The sequence below is a fragment of the Haliaeetus albicilla genome, chromosome 26 (assembly GCF_947461875.1).
Source record: "Haliaeetus albicilla chromosome 26, bHalAlb1.1, whole genome shotgun sequence".
Classification (NCBI taxonomy): domain Eukaryota; kingdom Metazoa; phylum Chordata; class Aves; order Accipitriformes; family Accipitridae; genus Haliaeetus; species Haliaeetus albicilla.
Window position 1 is genome coordinate 10545572 of NC_091508.1, and position 17525 is coordinate 10563096.

At 61.1% G+C, this 17525-nt stretch overlaps 2 protein-coding genes across 2 annotated transcripts; one reads left to right on the forward strand and one right to left on the reverse strand.

Annotated features, from left to right (window-relative positions):
* The first annotated feature begins 1775 nt into the window (after positions 1 to 1775).
* EDF1 (endothelial differentiation related factor 1) lies at positions 1776 to 5427 on the forward strand. Its single transcript, XM_069770747.1, has 5 exons — positions 1776 to 1948; positions 2128 to 2179; positions 3403 to 3563; positions 4194 to 4287; positions 4870 to 5427. Exons 1-5 carry the CDS (start codon positions 1871 to 1873, stop codon positions 4929 to 4931), a joined length of 447 nt encoding a protein of 148 aa, XP_069626848.1. The 5' UTR covers positions 1776 to 1870; the 3' UTR covers positions 4932 to 5427.
* A 1275-nt stretch (positions 5428 to 6702) lies between these two features.
* Positions 6703 to 17220, reverse strand: MAMDC4 (MAM domain containing 4). The gene is given in 29 exon segments (XM_069771000.1): positions 6703 to 6982; positions 7563 to 7738; positions 7866 to 7980; positions 8076 to 8203; positions 8470 to 8604; positions 8908 to 9054; positions 9348 to 9438; positions 9554 to 9675; positions 9789 to 9926; positions 10286 to 10502; positions 10576 to 10706; positions 10821 to 10955; positions 11193 to 11309; positions 11625 to 11730; positions 11833 to 11963; positions 12272 to 12403; positions 12616 to 12723; positions 12881 to 13030; positions 13450 to 13534; positions 14155 to 14313; positions 14615 to 14709; positions 14905 to 15051; positions 15330 to 15458; positions 15699 to 15783; positions 15926 to 16071; positions 16335 to 16475; positions 16692 to 16865; positions 17012 to 17153; positions 17155 to 17220. Coding segments are annotated over 29 exon segments (3696 nt in total). The 3' UTR covers positions 6703 to 6934.
* Between the last annotated feature and the right edge of the window lie 305 nt (positions 17221 to 17525).

The following is a 17525-nucleotide window of genomic DNA, read 5'->3' on the forward strand; positions in this document are numbered from 1 at the left end:
GCACGACCAGTCTGGTGTTACCCCCGATAGAGCATCAGTAACCCCTGCTGCGAGGACAGTGCAGGAGCAGAGCGGGTCAGAACAGGGAGGCAAGTCAGGGCTGCTGGCCATAGCCCGACACCGGGCTGAGCTGGCCCCAGGCAAGCTCAGGGAGGCACTGAGCCCTTCACATGGGGCCGCATGCTGCTCTGGCGCCTGTCGAGGCAAGATGATCCCTGCAGGGCCAGGGCGAGCGATTCTGGGGACTCCCGTGGGGACTTGGGGTGCATCCCCACACACGCGTCGGCACCAGCACGATGCAGCATCCCCGGGATGGGTGACACTCATGTCTGTGCTGGCACCGCTTCACTCACTCCGTTGCAACATCCCTTTTCCTGGTACAGCTGCACTCGTCTGGGAAAGCAAACACGAAACCCTCTACATTGCTAAAGTTCTTGGCCGGCTGATGTAATTCGGCAAGGAAAAATCCCTTCTCCATTTCCTGAACCCAGCATGACCCTAGCAGCAGTGCCAGGGCAGGACGTGCTGTTCCCAAAGAGGCAGGAGACCGTCAGCAAGGTCTTACCAGCTGCACCAGCTGTGGGACAGGCACCACTGGGGCTGCTCCGAATAAACCCGCAGTTGCAACACCCCAGCGGCCACAGCACAGCCAGAGGAGCAGGTCTTGCAACACCGAGTAACGCACCTCCTTAACGTTCCGCTGCCACTCAGTGTCCCGAAACGGCTCACTCCCAAGTCTCCTGGGCAGCTGGGGCCAAGCGTATCACAGTGACGGAGGCCGCGGGACGACTGTGCGGAGGGGTGACCCCCCAAGGGTGCCCGATGTCCAAGCGATGCCCAGATCACCCGCAACCTGGGAACCAGCCGCTCCTCCCGCATGCTGCTGCGAGGAGGACCCACAAAAACACCGACACCACCGAGGACCGTTAACTCCCGCGCCCCTGATTCCAGAAATGATGACAGCCAGCGGCTCGGGGTTTTCCCGCCTTTACTGTTGAACTTTCCGGGTGATTCAGACGCGGAGCTGAGGGATTTTATTCTCTCCCAGCTGAAGGAGCCGGGACGCTGCCACCGCCCCGAGGTGCAGCTCTCCCCTCACCCGCCGCCTTACGCGGGTTTCCCACGAAACGGACACAAACCGGGGAAATTTTTCCGCCAAGCGGTGACCGGCACCCGAGGGCCGGGGAGCGCGACTCCCGCCGCCCCCCGCCTTGCGAGAGGCCCGAGGGGAAGCCCCCCTCCCCGGGCACGCGGGGAGTGGGAATCCGCCCTGCGCTGAGGCACGGGGCAGGCCCCACGCCGCCCTCTCTCGCCCCGGGGGCGTCCGGGAACCGATGCGGGCGGCCAAGGCGGCGGGGAGCCTCTGAGGCAGCCACTGCAGCCCTCCGCGAACCACCGCCGCCGCCACGGAGCATGCCCAGCCGGGCGCGGCTATTGGTCAGCCATTCTGACAGCGCCGAGGACTAAGCCAGTCCCCTTCTGGGCACCGGGTTATTGGCAGTGACAGCAGCCTGTCAGAGTGCACAGACGCGTGCCAGCCCGCCTCCACCGTGGCGTGGACTAGCCATTCGGATAGCGAGGAGGCTGATTGCTAGGTTTCTGTGCCTATTGTGAGCAACTGCGTCACCCCTGGATCGCTATTATGCCGAAGTCCACTGAGGAGCCCGAGGCCCCGCCCGCTGCGATCGCGCCTCTCCCCGCTAATGAGAGGCCGCCTTTCCTGAAGGGCGTGCGCACCGCCCTATCGGCGGGCACCGCGGCCGGCCCCGCCTCTGGAGGGGCGGCCCTTGGGCTGTGCCCCCTGAGCGGCGGGCGCGGCCCCGGGCGGAGGCGCGCGGCGGCGGGCGGGGTCGGTGCCGTTGCCGGTGCCATGGCGGAGAGCGACTGGGACACGGTCACGGTGCTGCGTAAGAAGGGCCCTAGTGCGGCCCAGGCCAAGTCCAAGCAGGTCAGCGGGTGGCTCGTGACAGGGAGCAGGGGAGCGGCCTGGGCTTGGGTCTGGGCCTGGGCCTAGGCCGGGGCCTGGCGCGGCCGAGGCCTAGGCGAGCCTGCGGCAGGGCCCGGCTGATGGTGAGGGGGCGACTCCAGGTAGCGGAGCGCTCACCTCGTCACCTTTACTCTCCCCAGGCGATCCTGGCGGCACAGCGGCGCGGAGAGGACGTGGAGACCTCCAAGAAGTGTGGGTATCCCTCGGCTTGGCTCCTCAGACAGCCGGCGGCGGTGGGGAGGCCCGGGGAGCCGGTTCCCTGGCAGCGGTGCGGTGCGAGGCCCCCCCTCCCAGCCCACGCGAGGCCTGCCTGCCCCCCTGGCCCGCCCCACCGTGTCGCTCTTGAAGGCGGTTGCCTGGAAGGGCGGGGTGGTGGGGTGGGGTATGGGGTCAGAAGGCAGCACCCCCCAGCTGAGGCAAAGGTCGTCCTAACTGGGGCCGCATAGACTTGAGAACGGCCAGGCACCCGGCAGGGGGGAGGGGTGGACAGCACCCTGGGGAAGCGGGGAGTGCTCACCTGTAGCCGGCTCCGAGTTTCTGGTTGCCCAGAGGTGAGCTCTGGCTGGTGTCTGAAGAGCGCTCGGGAGAGCTTTCCTGATCACAAAACTTAATTTTGAAACTTATTTCTCTTGTTGACAACAAATGCGTAAGGATTTCAGTGACTGCTTATCTTCCTGGGGTGTTGCTCTTTACAAATTCCCTGTTTCCTGTCCAATGTAAATTCTCAGGTTCTCTCACCGTAGGGATAAGATTATGATGGTTGGAAATAAATAAATAACTGGTGCTTCGACGAGGTTTGGTCAGCTTTATCAAGAGACTGAGTGTCAGAGACTAATGTGAGAGAAAGAATTCAAACTATGACTTGAATACTCTAACTGAAATGAGACAAAATAAATAGCATGTTTTTGAACCTCAGGCTTTCAGCAAAGCTAAGTACAGTTAGAGTTTATTTGTAAAAGGCATCAGAGAATTGATTAAAAGCCACTTATTAATGCTGCCTCATACCTGAGCAAACATGGTTCAAGTTCAAATATGAACCCCTCCCACACTGTAGCAGAAACATGCATGTCTGGAGTGAAGTTTGAATGTTAAATCCCCAAGCAACAGCAAGATCTTGCCTATCTGGAGTGAAGTTCAGATGTGAAGTAGAGAAAGGGGAGGGCTCTGCATGGCTGTGTTTAGACATCAGCATTAACAGGATTAAGATAACATGGGCTCTGACGGGCAGGATCCGGTTGCGATCAGTTGCTGATGTCGGCATGTTGAAATCTTGAAAGCTCCCTGGGACCCTGGGCAGCTGAGTACTTAGAAAAAGCACTTTGATACTTTTTGGCACAGCTCTGAGCCTTGTTTTGTTGTTTGTCCTTGCTGGTTTTTTTTGGTTTTGTTTTTTTTGTTCTTGCTTTGAATCATAGGGGCAGCAGGCCAAAACAAACAACACTTTATTACAAAGAACACAGCCAAGCTCGACCGAGAAACAGAAGAGCTGCACCATGACAGAGTTCCCCTGGAGGTGGGCAAAGTGATCCAGCAGGGCCGACAGAGCAAGGGCATGACACAGAAGGACTTGGCCACAGTGAGTATGGCCAGGGCCCACTGGCCTCTGCTCCCGCTCTCCTGAGGCAGGTCTAGGCACCTTGAGGCGAAGGTGGACACTTTTCCTGTCCCCTCATGGGCAGCTGCAGCGGGATGGTATCATGAGCAGGAAGTTTGGTGAATGCAACGTCTCTGATGTCTGATCTCCAGGCAGCATTAGTTATCTAGGAAATGTTTTAAGGGTTTATCTGTGCAGCCCTTGAACACCTGCTTGGAGATAGAGCGTTGTTGCAGCTGATGAGCTGGTAGGCTTTTTTTTTCCTCTCTCCTCCCATCAACTCAGCACTGATGTGAGGTTTTTTGTACCATCTGGGCCTGACGCAGTGTTCAGAAGCTCACTGCTGTCTTAAGGAACAGCAATTCATAGTGTTACCGCTCCTCCTGGGAGGCTGAGGGAAGTAGAAGTCTGTCCAGGATGGGTGTCACCGTCATTGTGACACTCGAATAGTGAAGGGAGGATATAGTCATGGTGGAGTAAGCCTGGAAGTAGCACATTGTCTTCCAATCCTGGCATAATTAGAGGCTGTTATCTGTGTGAGTATGGGGCGGGTTGGTGCTGAGTGTTTGCTGTGTATGGAGCCAGTGTTTGAGACGCATCCTCTCTTTTTAGAAAATCAATGAAAAACCACAAGTTATTGCTGACTATGAATCAGGAAGAGCAATCCCCAATAACCAGGTTATGGGCAAGATCGAAAGAGCCATTGGTAAGTTAAGAAAGGAGGCTTCAAAAGTAATGACAATGTTTTCAGTGCCTAGGAGGGATGATTTGGTTTAAGACATTTACATTTTCCATGTCAGGAACAGTTGCTGGCAGTAGGTTATTGTGGGTGTGGTGTCATTAAGCTGTGTTCTGATAAAACTCGGATCTGCTGACTGAAACCAGAACTCAGAGGTCTTGTTCTCCTTTGTTCTTCATCTTCATGCATGGGACCATGCCCTGGGGACCACCCCTGTATGCTGTCCCTCTCAAAATCAGTGAGACCCATGAAGGCGTGATTATACTTGGTAAAGTTATCTTGCAGCCACTAGTGTTGATGTTACTCTCCTAGGCTGGTTCAGATACTGTTTTCTAGGAAGATAGTTGGATTGCAAGCAAGAATTGGAGCTTTGGCTGAAACTGGTCTGGTGCTCCTAGAAATTGAAGAAGGATTCTCCCTAACTCTGGTTCCCCTGCCCTCTTTTGGATGTTCTCTTCCTTGTAGCAAAAATTTGAGGAAATAGTTACCAGGTGAATGATCAAGTGTTGATGGCAGCTGATGGTGGTCGTCTCCATTGTCTTATTCCAGGCCTTAAACTGCGTGGGAAGGATATTGGAAAACCGCTGGAAACCGGCCCCAAAGGGAAATGACAACAAAGCCTCGAAATCAGTTTGTTCAGACTGATCTCGTCTGGCTGGTTCTCCTTAACCACCAGAGTCTTTGTATTGCCAAGCTGAACAAGAGGGTTTCAGACTTGCTTTGGGGGGGAAATCTGCTGAATCTGTACCTGCTGTAAAAAGGCAACCTTAAAGAAGCGATTTTCCTGATTTTGTTTTTCCTTCCTCCTTTCCAGAGATTGAGGAACTAAACCCAAAAAATACCGCGTTGATTTGCCAGAAAACATGTGCGTCTTGGTGTTTAGAAGCAGCTAATGTTAAGGCAGGGGTGGTCTGAAATGTCATCATTTAATTGGAACAATTTGGGGGATGGGTGGGTTATATATAAATAATTTGGGAGAGTTGGGGCTTGATCAGTGTCTGCATTTGAAATGATGACTCAGTCACTGCATCACAGTGACATTTTTGTTTGTTCCTTCCAGCCTGTTTTAAAGAGATCTATAATAAAGTTTGATACCCTTCAGTTGCACAGGGTAGTTGCTGTGTGTTTACCAGCCAGTAGTAAATGTTGTGGTTAGGTGTGACTGGAGCTGCAGCACCCTCTTCCTTCTGGAAGCATAATTAATGGGACTACCTGGAGTGTCAGGGGGTAATGGCCGGGGTTGTCACAGCCTTCCTGGCTGCTCTGCTCCCTTCCCTGTCAGTGAGGACTGCAGCTTTGGCTTGCAGCCCAGAGAGGAAATCAATGCTGTGGTTTTATCTTGTGCGGAGGTGAGTAGAGTCTCTGTGGAGTTCTACAGAGCAAGGTGGATGTGGAGACACTTGGTCGGGCATTTGTATGAAGCCTGAGCCCTCCTTACTTCTCTACTTCGCCCTTACCCAGCTCCCACCAGCACAGCTTTGCTGGGGGGCTCATTCCTGCAGGGCACTGCCAGGACAGTGCTGTGGTGGAGCGGTAGGGATGGCGCTCAGTGTGACTGTGACATAACCTAAGTGGGACAGAGCTGAAGGGAGAGCTGTCTGCAGCAGGGCGAGAGGAAAAATGGGCTTTGGCCACAAACTGGGAAAGCAGGATGCCCCGATCCCCTCCAGACCAGTGGGGGGGGGGTGAGGAGAGCAGGATCCCTGATGGCCTGCTCACCCGCGCAGAGGCTGAACAGGTCTGTTGGCTGTGGTACTTGGGTGGCAGGTTTGGCCATGGGCTGCTTTGGAGTTGCACAGTATTAAATTAAGTTTTGAAAGCTTGCGGGGGAAGAGAGGGGTCCTGGGCTCAGGGTGGCCTGGGTGGGGGTGTGGGCACCTGGGCCCTGAGCCTAGCCCGCACTCAGGAACCTTTTTCTTTTTCCCAATGACATTTAAATACAAATTATCAAGAGCCCTTGAAAGGTGCGTGGGCAGTCCTGCGGTAGGTGGGCTACAGGGGGGTCAGAGCTGCTCTCTGCCCTCAGCTGTGCTGCGTGGTGCCCCCACGCTGCTCCCTGCCCTCCGGGCCACCTCTCTACCCTCCCCAACCCCCCCGCCCACCCCCCCCACCCCCCTGCTAAAACCAGCCAGAAGCACTGGGCTTCATCCCCATGGTGGCTCTGTGTCCTGGGAGCTCTTGTGCTTAATCCTGGATGTGGGAAGGGGCTCATGCCCCATGCAGCAACCATGGATCTGCCCAGCCGGGGAGGGGCCAGGACTGCATGCTTTGCCCCCTTCCACATTCAGGACCCTGTTCGGATGAGGATGGCCGCTGCAAGAAACTCCTGCTGACAGCACCTGTCAAAGCACGGGCATGTCACTACATCTTGGTGCAGAAAGTTCATGTTACAAAAGACAAAATTGCTTTTCCCAAGCGCTTGGAGGTAGTGGAGGCAGCAGCACGTCCCTCTGAAGGGCTGGCGCCCCAGGGTGAGCCCCCGTGGCAGCTCCCTGATGTCATATGCTGAGGGCCGGAGCCGGCTGCTGGAGTGTGAGGTCTTGCTGGAGGGATGCTCTGCCCTGCATATGCCTCGCAGGCGTGGGGAGGCAATTACTGCTGTTGGCTTATTATTTCAATTCTCATCCCCTTCTTTTGGCACTGGAGATATAATGACCTTGTCCTGTAAAGAAAGGTGAATGGGAATCGGTTACAATAAGTGTAGGCTGTGTCTAATTTGAAATACAAGGACTTCTTCCAGGCTGCAGAGGGGAGAACGTGTGTTCCAGCCCACCGTGACCCCAGCAGAAGAACCAAACCCCTCAGCATACCCAGGGGGCCCCACATCCTCTTTTGGGGTCAGTCCTGGGGCCAGTGGCTCTGCTGGGGACTATGTGGCACCAAACCCATCAAAGGAAACTGTAGGTTAAGCTGCCTGTCATGGTTTTGAGTTGGTGGCTTGAAGAGGATGAGCAATGTTTGCACAACCCGCTCCCTGCAGGGCTCTGCGGAGGAGGATCGCAGCCTCAGCTCTTTCTGGAGCAACTGCCTGACAGCAGCAGCAGCATTTCTAGGTCAGTCCTACTGTCCAGGGTCACTCATTTGCCAGCAACCAGATAAGAGGCAAAGACCTTTGCACCTCCCTGATGTGTTGGCAGAGTGCAGGCTCAGGAGGAGCCCACTGGGATTTGCTGAACCTTCAGGAAAATGCTGTTTTGGCGCGGTTGGGGGCAAGCAGGAAAGCCCTTCACCCCTGTCCTTACATCTCGAAAAGTGATGTTGTCGAAGCCCTGCGGAGTGTTGCTCTCCGCTGGCGTCCCGCTCACCAGCCCTCGCCGCTTCAGCCAGTACCAGCCTCCGGCAGCCACCAGCGCCAGGGTGATGACAGCCAGGAGAAGACCGAGCACCACCTCTGCCACAAAGCTGCCAGAGGATTTCTCTGCAGGGAGAGGAGACGCTGCCAGGCTCAACCCCCTGCCCAGGAGAGCTGGCTCCAGCCCCAGCCTCAGCGCCAGCACCCCGACTGGCGCTGGGTCAACTTTTGACAGCCAGAACCTGCCCCGCACCTTCCACTGGCACCTCCTGGCTGGAATGGCAGCCCCTCCCGGCACTGTACACAACGTCGTCCAGTGCCACCGTCCCCTCCATCGGCCACCTCCGTGTGGTGACCTCAAAGATGATCTGCAGGGGAAGATGGGATCTCGGGGGGGTGACGCATGGGGAGGGCACCCTGCACCCCCGGAGGGTACCCTGCACCCCAGGGTGGCCTCGCTCACCTGGAACTCGCTGGGGCTCCGCACAGGCACCACACCGCCCCGCCAGCCCTGGCTCCGGTGCCCCACCATGGTCCACACTGTGCGTTGCCCCGCCACACTGTGCAGCATCACCCGCAGCTCCCCACAGGCTGCAACATGGTGGGGAACAGGCACCCTGACATCAACGGCTGTCTGGAGGCCCCCCAAGAACCTCCAAGCCCTCCCAGACATGCCATCCTCTGCTGGGATGGCAGCACCCAGCAGGAATGGGCCATCCCCACTGCCTGGCCAGAGTGTCCATGGTCCCACTGGTGGGGAGGAGGTTTTCAGCCCCTGACTGAGCCCCCCGCTCCTATCATGGGCTCATGACACCTCCCCAGGGACAGCACCTCCTCCCTGCCCCTGCAGCGCTTACAGAGGTGCTCTGGGATGTCCATGTGGTACCAGAACTTCAGGCAGGAGTCGGCAGTAGCAGGCAGATGCTGGCTCTCCAGCCGGGCAGTGGTGCCCCCTGGGCCCAGCACACTGGTGTCAAAGTGCACGTAGTGACCTGGATAGGCAGGGACAGAGTGCAGGGTGTCCCCAGTTGTGCAGCCCACCCTGTGCGTCCTGCTCCCCCCCACAAAATGCCCAGAGCAGTGCCTGGAGGATTGCGCCCCCCCCCCCGCCCCCAGCCCCGCTCCTCACTGCTTTTGGGACCGAGTGGTCCCTCTCAGGTGAGGAGGGGACAGGGATGCTGTGGAGCCAGGCCCCCCCTGGGATGTCACCCATGAATGTCCCCCCATCCATCCTCAGCTCCTCTTCCTCACTCTGGCCATGCCAGGGTGCCCTGGGAGCAATGGGTGTTTCCTACCGTTCCTTGTGCCCAGGGTGTGATCCTGCTCAGGGCCGGGGTACTTGGCAAGGGGGACCCCACTCTTCCAGCCCCAGGCGAAGCTGTGCAGGCGGGGGTCTGAGGGGCTGCTCCAGCCGCACATGTCCCGCTCAAAGTCACAGGACGCTGGGAGGAAGGGGGGGGGGACTGTGACGCACCCAGTACTGCAGGCATCCGCTGCTCTGTGCAGCCTGGTGGGAGATGGGGCATCTGGGGTGGGGGGGAAGCCCCCAGTCCCCTCCCCACCACCCCCAGCTTTGGGCCAGGCCAAGCTCAGGGCAGGAGTAGGGTGCCCAGTGGCCATGGCAAAGCCATGATGGATGGGACAGACTGTCCCCATCCCCACAGCTGTGTGCCCCCATGGGGTGCCCTGTCCCGCTCTGTCCAGTCCGCAGTGCCCCCACGGCACAGGCTCTCACCTGGCTCAGGGCAGGCTCCATCCGACACATGCAGGTCATCCAGCGCGATGTACCCGTGGTTGCCCCCAGCTCCCACCGCTTCGAATATTGCCTGCCGGAGGTGGGCAGGGTGGCACACTGAGGTTGGCAGCTGCCGTGCACCCCTCATCAGCCGCAGCCTGTCCCCTTCCTGGCCAAGAGGTCCCCGGCACCCGGCTCCATCTTACCTGCCAGTCCCCATCTGGCCGGACGGTGATGTGGCCGCGATGCCAGGCATCCCCCTCCATGGTGCTTATGCCCATTACCTTCCTCCGCACCCCGCTCTGCTCCACAAAGACCCCAAGGAAGCCTGCCCAGGGCACCCACCATGGAGCAGGGGTCCAGGGCCGTGCCATGCGGGACACACACACACCCCCATCCAAAGGTGCCGCTATGGGCCTCAGGGAGGGTCGCAGTGCTCACCTGGGGTCCTGGCGCTCAGCTGGTACCAGAAGGCCAGGCACTGGGCAGGCGCAGAGGGCTGGTAGGGCTGGGAGGTGAGGGCAGCTGCGTGCCCTGCAGGCAGGGAGTCCCTGCCCGTGCTCACCACCATATAATGGCCTGGGGGAGAGAAGCCCCTGTGCCGTGACCCCTGCCCAGCCCTGCTGGGGGGAGCACCAGGGGACCACGGGGGCTAGGGATCTCCCCCAGGTTGGGGAGTCCTGGGGCTTGGAAACTCTGGGTTTGGGGAAGCCCCAGGGTTGGGGAGCCATGTCCAGTCCAGTAGTGCCCTCTGCACATCCTGGGCAGGGCAGGCAGGACTCAAGGCAGATGGGCAGGGCAGGGCAGGCAAGCAGGATATAGGGTGGGCAGGTAGGCAGGGCTGGCATGGAGGACTGGAATGCCACTTAGGGCAGGCAGGACACTCAGGGCAGGCAGCAGGGCTCCCCCGGAGCCCCAGGAAGCCATGGTCCTGGTACCTGTGGCAGTGCCAGTGGTGTGGTCAGCCTGGGGGCCAGCAGTGGTGCCAGTGCCGTTGCTCTGCCGCAGCCAGGTGCGCTGCCCACTGGCTACCAGCCCGCAGGCATCCGCCTCGAAGGAGCAGGAGAGCTCAGCCCCGCAGGGCCCCGCTGTCAGTGCCAGGTCGTCCAGCGCCATGTCCCCCAGGAACCCATCCCGCAGAGCCTCGAAGGCCACCTGCCACCAAGAGAGCTGTGTCAGCCCTGCATCCTGCCGGCGCCTGGTGGCATGGTGGGGACCCGGTCCTCACCCGGTATTGCCGCCGGCCCGTGGCAGGCAGCGTTGCCCATCCCCGGTGCCAAACACTGCCCTGGGTCCCCCGTCGGGTCCATAGCACCATCTCCTCCACTCCCTCCATCTGCAGCTTGAGGTTTAGGGTGCCTGGGCAGAGGGTAGCCTCAGGCAGCCATCCTGCACCCCTTGGGGACCCCGCTGTCCCCAGGGGAGCACAGCCCAGCTGGGGCATCCCCAGGAGGATGCCATGGGGCTGCATACCAATCTGCGGGCCGGCCAGGCGGTACCAGAAGGAGAGGCAGTGTGGGGTGGCAATGGGCTCCTGGCGGTAGGTGACAAGCTGTGCCTTCTGCCCACGGCTCCATGGCACAGTGGGGTCCGCAGCCATGAAGTAGCCTGAGTGTCGGGGACAGCCAGGGTGGAGGGGACACGGACATGGATGGGTGCTCCGAGCTGTGCCCGCATCACCCACACCCCAGTCCTGGATCCTGGTGCCCCCGGGCTGCCCCAGCCGAGCTCACCCTGAGGGCGTGGAGCTGCTTGGAGTGCAGGGCACATCTCAGCCCTTGGGACAAGAGGCTGCAGGGTGCCCTGGGCTGCCCAGGGTCCCCAGGAGAGGAGCCAGCCCCTTACCCAAGCCAGTAGTGTGGTCGGAGCCCTGCCCCTGCCCTGTGCCACGGACCCATTTGAAGTCACTGGACTGATCCTGGTACCAGCCGCACATGCCCCTCTCGAAGTTGCAGGACAGCGCTGGCCGGAGAGAGGTGACAGTAGTGAGGGAGTGGGGATAAGGCACCCCAAAAGCAAATGGGTCCCCCAAATGTCCCTTTTCCTCTTCCCCCCTTCCCCACTCCCCAGGTTCACCCCATGCAGGTGTCCTGGGACTGGATGCATGCTCAGCCCTGGCCCTAGGGCTTCTGCACCATGGTCCTGTCCCTGGGCTGGGGACAGGGTGACAGTCACCAGGCAGCCCCCATGGGAGCATTATCCATCTCTGCGGGCAGGGGGGCCAGGGTCCCCTCCTGCCCATGGCCGTCCTCCCTGCCCATGCGTCGCTGGCCATACCCGTGGCCCCAGGCGGCACCATGTCAAGGTGGCACTGCACAAATGTCACGTTATCGATCGCGGCGCTTGCCGAGTCTTGCAGATCCACCAACCCCAGCAGCTCGACCTGGGGGCAGCGTGGCAGCGGCAGTGAGCCCAGGGTGCCTGGCAGTACTGGTACTGCCCTACCAGCAGCCAACCAGTCTGGTCCCTGTGCCCCTGGGCGCACCTGGAACGGTCGGGTCCTTTCTCCCAGTGGGACATGGACACGTCCCCCAGCTGTGCCGCTGTGCCCCTGCATGTGCCAGGCCAGGTGGGTGGTGCCAGTGGCATGATCCACTACGCTGATGGTGAGGAAGCCTGGCACGAGAAGCGGTGCAGGGTCTGCAGACACCAGCAGCCCCTGGCTGCCTGCTGGAGCCCCCTGTGGCCCCTGCACCCACGCAGCCCACAGTCACAGGGGACAGAGGTGGGGACAGGGACACCCTGGCTCCAGGACAGTGTAACGGGGCAGAGTGGGGCTAGGAGAGGCAGCAAAGGCAGGCAGGCATGGGGGGCTCTGCCCTGTGCCAGGGTGGGTCAGGGAGCGGGCAGGGCACCCCAGGGATGTCCAGGGAGGCGGGGGCAGGGAGCAGGCAGGGCACCCCGGGGCTGGACAGGGGGGTTACCTTGGGGGCTGCTGTGGATGTGATAGCTCATCTCCATGGCACAGGCGGGGCCAGAGGGGCCCAGCAGCGGTGTGCGTGCCCTCGCAGCAGCCACCATTTGTCCTTCTCCTTTCTGGAGGGCCAGGAAAGCCCCTGGGCATGGAAATACCCTGAGAGGTTGGGGCAGGGGCCCCACATCCCTGGCAGCACCCCCAGCCCAGCACCCTGCCCAGGCATCACCGCCACCCATGTTGCAGTGGCACCCATCCACCCCAGCCAGGCGGGAGCAGAGGTCCCTGCACCCTGGGAGCTCCCATGGCGCTGGGGACCACAGACCATTGTCTCGGTGGTGGGAACAGCCTCACCTACAAGGACGGTATCAGCAGGCTCAGTGGCCCTCTGCACACCCCAGCGCAGCTGCCCCACACTGACATCGTGCCAGCCCCCAGCCCCCGCCTCGAAGGTGGTTGCTCCTGCAAAAGCTCAGGCTCAGCCCTGCCGGGCCACCGTGCTTCCCGGGGGCAGCACAGGCACCCGCATCCCATCCCCCGGCCGTGCCAGCCAAGGCATGCCTGTGTCCCCTCCACCTCTTGGCTACCGGGGTGCCCGGTGCCTGCCTGTGGCTCTCACCGCAGCGCTTCTCGTCAGAGCCATCGGCACACGTCTCGGCGAAGTCGCAGGCCAGCTCTGTGGCGATGCAGCCCCCGCTGTCGCAGGCCACCTCCTCAGCTGCGCAGGGTCCGGCACCCGCCTGGTTCAGCAGTGTGGTCAAAGGCTTCTCTGATGGCGAAACACCCCGGGATGGAGAGTGGTGGTGAGAGGGCCAGGCAGCATCATCAGCATCACCCCTTCAAGCCGCAGTCCCCTGTCCCTGAGCATCTCCCTGGCTTTCCATTTCCCCCAGTCCATCCCTGCGCTGCCCTGCCACCTGCCACCAGACAAAGGGGACCAAGGGGGTTGGTGAGAACTGCCTGTGTGACTTAGCTCAGGCAGGAGGTTTTGGTGCAGGGAATGGCAACCCAGGTTGTGGGCCCCAGGGCAAGTGCTTGCCATTCTGCACCCAGGATGGTCACCATGATGAGCAGAGGGATGGGCAGACCCTGCGGTGGGTCCTTTAGGGATGGTGCCATGGGCACAGACACCTGGGGACCACTGCCCACACTGGAGCAGGGGTAGGGGATGGCTGCCCTCTGTCTCACCTTGCTCCTGTACGCAGCCCGGAGACAGGATCAGGTCATCAATGGCCACAGTCCCCATGCTGCCGGTCACCCCCTCGATCAGCACCTGCAGGGAAGCACCATGCTGGCAACATCAACATGGGGTTTTGCACGATATGGAGGGGCCGGGCAGTGGTGCTGGGCAGGGGGGACACTGGGGAGCTGCAGGATGGGGGGAACCCAGCTCCTGTGATCGGTTGACATGCGCTTCCCCCAGGAAGGGGCTCGGTAGGAGCAGGGGCAATGCTGCAGCTGGAAGGGGTGCACGGGGTGGGCTGGCAGGGCCACAGTGGGCTTGGGGTGATGGTGTTGCCCCTGCACACAGCCATGGCCTGTGGCTGCCCGGGGGGGGTGTTAGGGTGCCCTCCAGGGCCAGGTGGCAGGGGGTTGGGTTGTGTGGGTGGCCATGGGGGACAGGACAGTGGGAAGGCATGGGGTGACATGGGATGGCTGAAGACACCCCACCCCCATGCTTTCCAGTGGTGTAGTCCCTGGGCTGGGTGGACTGGTAGGGGGATTTGGAAGTGTGGGCACAGGGACACAAGGGTGGCACTTGCCAGCACCAGAGGCTCAGCTCTGGTGCCCAGTTCTAAGTTCAACCCTGATCCCATGGGTGCATACTGGGGGTGGCCCTGTGCCCCTTGCCCCGCAGGCAGGCCAGCTTGCCCCAGCATGGCACCAGCCCACCTTGAAGCTCTCTGTTGTGTTGAAGTCCACTCTTTCCCGGACCCAGCAGCTGCCCAGGTCCCCCGTCCTCTCCCTCACCAGGTGCTTGGTGGAGTTGGTCACATAGGAGATGCTGAGGCTGCTGGTGGCCGAGCCATGGAGGTGGCAGTACAGCACGAGCTGGGGATGGGGGCGGGGAGAGAGCCCTGAAGCCCCAGTGCAGGAGCATGCAGCCCCCCTGCACCCCATGGCATGGCTGCTGCCTCGCAGGATGCTTACAAAGGTGGGGCTGGAGGAGCTCAGACCTTCCAACAGGCACCACAGTTGCAAGCAAACCACCCTCAGAAACCCACTGCTTATCCCCAGCAAAGGGCCAACTGCAGCCCCAGCCCCATGCAGGTGTCCCCACAGCTGGGGACCCCATGCCCCACCACCACCATGCCCACACGGTCTGTGACACGGGGTCCTGGCTGTGACTCACGGAGCAGGAGTTGGTGGCCTGGAAAGTGGGACTGCTGAGCCGGGCCGGGCTGCTGACCCCCGTGGCTGAGGTGCTGCCCACGTGGAGGAAAAAACCTGCAGATGTCAGGAAGGGGCTGAGTGGCGCCAGGTCAGGCATGCAGGTGCAAGACACTGTTTTCCCAGCACAGCCTTAAGCCAAGCCCAGGTGCGTGTTGCCCCAGGGCTGGATGGTACGTCTTCCCCAGGGCCAGTGATATCCCAGGGACCTGCTGTGGGACTCCTCTGGGGTGCCAGTGCCCAGCCACGTACCTGCCCTGCTGTTATTGCTGTGGTCCCGGGTTGGGATACCGTATGCGGTCCCCAGGTTCAGGCTCGTGTTTCTCTCCCACGTCGGCTGCCCAACCTCCACCTCCCAGCTGCAGAGATTTCGCTCAAAGGAGCAGAGGTTGAAGGACTCTGCAGGGAGGGAGGCAGAGCAGATTGACCCAGGGACTGGGGGGTCCCAGCCCTCCCCCCAACAGGGAGGTCCCTGCAATGGGCTGGGCTGATGCCACTCCTCCGCAAAACCCTTGGGGTGATTTTGCCCCTCCAATTGCACAGCCATGCGACAGAGCTGGGGTAACCCCTGCCAGCCCCATGGCCTGGCTTTCCCCCACCAGGGCAGACCCTTAGCCCGTCTGTGTGATCAGCAGACTGGTGGGCAGGACCACCTCCCCAGGGCCAGGGATGCTCACTGCACCACGTTGCATCCTCGTCCGATCCGTCTCCACAGTCATCGGTGCCATCACAGAAGCGGTGTTGTGCCAGGCAGAAGCCCCGGCTGCAGCGGCTCTCCTCCACCCCACAGACCTGCTGCCTGGGCTCTGGGGTGGTGGGACACACCGTCAGCAAATGGCTGGCCCCGCAGGGATGCCAGCACATGCTGGGCTCCCCTCACACTCTTCCCTGGTGTTGCTCGAGGGACAGACTTTCACTGCCTGCCCCACGCTCTGGCCAGGGCAAGAAACAGCGGGCAGCGGGAGAGCTCCCCTGCGGTGCAAAGCCCAAACCAATTCCCCCAGGGATCCCTGCTCACGTCTCATCCCAGCAGATGCGGGACTCACCCTGCAAGCCACAGTTCCTGAAGATGATGTCATCGAGCACCAGCTCTGCCCCGCATGTGGGCGGTTGTGTCAGGGAGAAGATGAGCTGCCGATGAGAGGATGAGAATGGCATGAGCTGAGCATCTGCCTGAGCTGCCAGGGCATCCTTGGCTCCTGGTGCATCACCTGGCTCCTCTGGCCCCAGCTTGCGAGGATGATGCCCAGGTACCGACACTGCCCTGTCTCACCTGGAACCGCTCTGCGATCCGGCCTGGGTAGGCAACCAGCTGGTGCCAGCCCTCGCCTCCACGCTCGGGGCTCTGCCACAGCCCCACCACCTCATCCCTGTATGCCATGGCCAAGCGCAGCAGCGGCCGCTCTGTCTGGTTGAGCCCTGCAGGGAGCCCCAAAACATGGCCCTTGGCACTGGGCATGGGGACGAACTGTGCCCCACCAGCTCTGGGGACCAGAGCTGGGACCCCTGGGTCCCGCCAGCTCTGCTTGCGGAGCATGGAAGAAGCGAGCAGGATGGCAAGGACCCATGTTGAGGTGCCGGTGGCTCTGTCCCTGCCATGGGGGCAGATGGCCCCATCCCTCCCCACTGTCCCCCATCATCACTTCCCTGTGCCTGGTACCCCGAGGCCCATCCGTGCCCGCCATGGGCACCCTCACCGCTTCCTGAGAGGTGGTACCAGGCCCTGATCTCGCACGTGGCAGCTGCTTCCTGCATCACTGGTGACCTTAGCCAGGCTGTGGCCATGGTCTTTGCTGGGGGGGACACGGTCACCATGAACCACCCTGGGGAGGGCAGAGAGGAGAGCAGGGGCTGCAGCCCCATGGGATGGCACCAGAGCTGCGGCCAGCACCGCTCCTGCCCCACCATGGGTCTGCTCCATCCCCTGCACTCTACAAGGATGGGTGTCCTGGCACCCTGGCTTCAGGGTACCCATGACGCAGAGGTGCGGTGCTGTGGGTGCCTGGACCCCACTCACCAGCTGAGCAGCCCCCACTTACCTAAGTCAGTGCCCACGGTGTGGTCTGAGTGGGGCCCCGTGCCCCATGTGGTCAGGCTGGCCCGGCCCCGCACCCATCTGTAAGCCGAGGTGCTCACATCCTGCCAGCCACAGTCACCTTCCTCAAAATCACAGGTGAAGGGGGTGCCCAGCACCGCCGAGCCCCGCAGGTACCCTGAGGGTGGGTGGATGGGGTGTCAGGGCAGGCTGGCTCCACCCTGGGGACCTGCACCCACAAGGCCCCCAGCTCCATCACCTGCTCTCGCCCCAGGGGCAGGGCCTGGGAGTGGGGCTGCAGGGCTGGGGGGGCCAGGTACCCACCACACTGATTCTCATCAGAGCAGTTGCTGCAGTCACAGATGAAGTTGCAGAGCTGCTCAGCTGCACTCCTGCAGCTGTTGACAACCATGGACCCACTGGGGAGGATGGTCCCAGCTATGGGAGAGACAACGGGGCTGAAAAGACCGCGAGGATCTGGACACGGTGCCTGTGGCAGGTGACCGAGGGCACACATGTCCTGCAGGTGACATTTGTCTGGGCTCCCCGGTTTGGGACCCTGCTGGGGGAAGTGCTGAGCTCTCAGTGGCATCCTCCTTTGGCATTGTCCCTTGCATGGGACCCCCCACCACTGCCCTGACACCCCACAACTCCCACATCTCCTGCTTTGCCATCTCCCACTGCCAGCCCAGCTCCTGCACACCCTTGGGGTGCCAGAGCCTGGCAGAGCTGGGGCGCTGACCCTCCAGCCTGATATATAACACTCCTGCTCTGAGTCTCAGCCTTTGTTTTGGGGGAAACAGGAAAGTTTGGGCATTTTCCTTCCCATGCCGAGCAA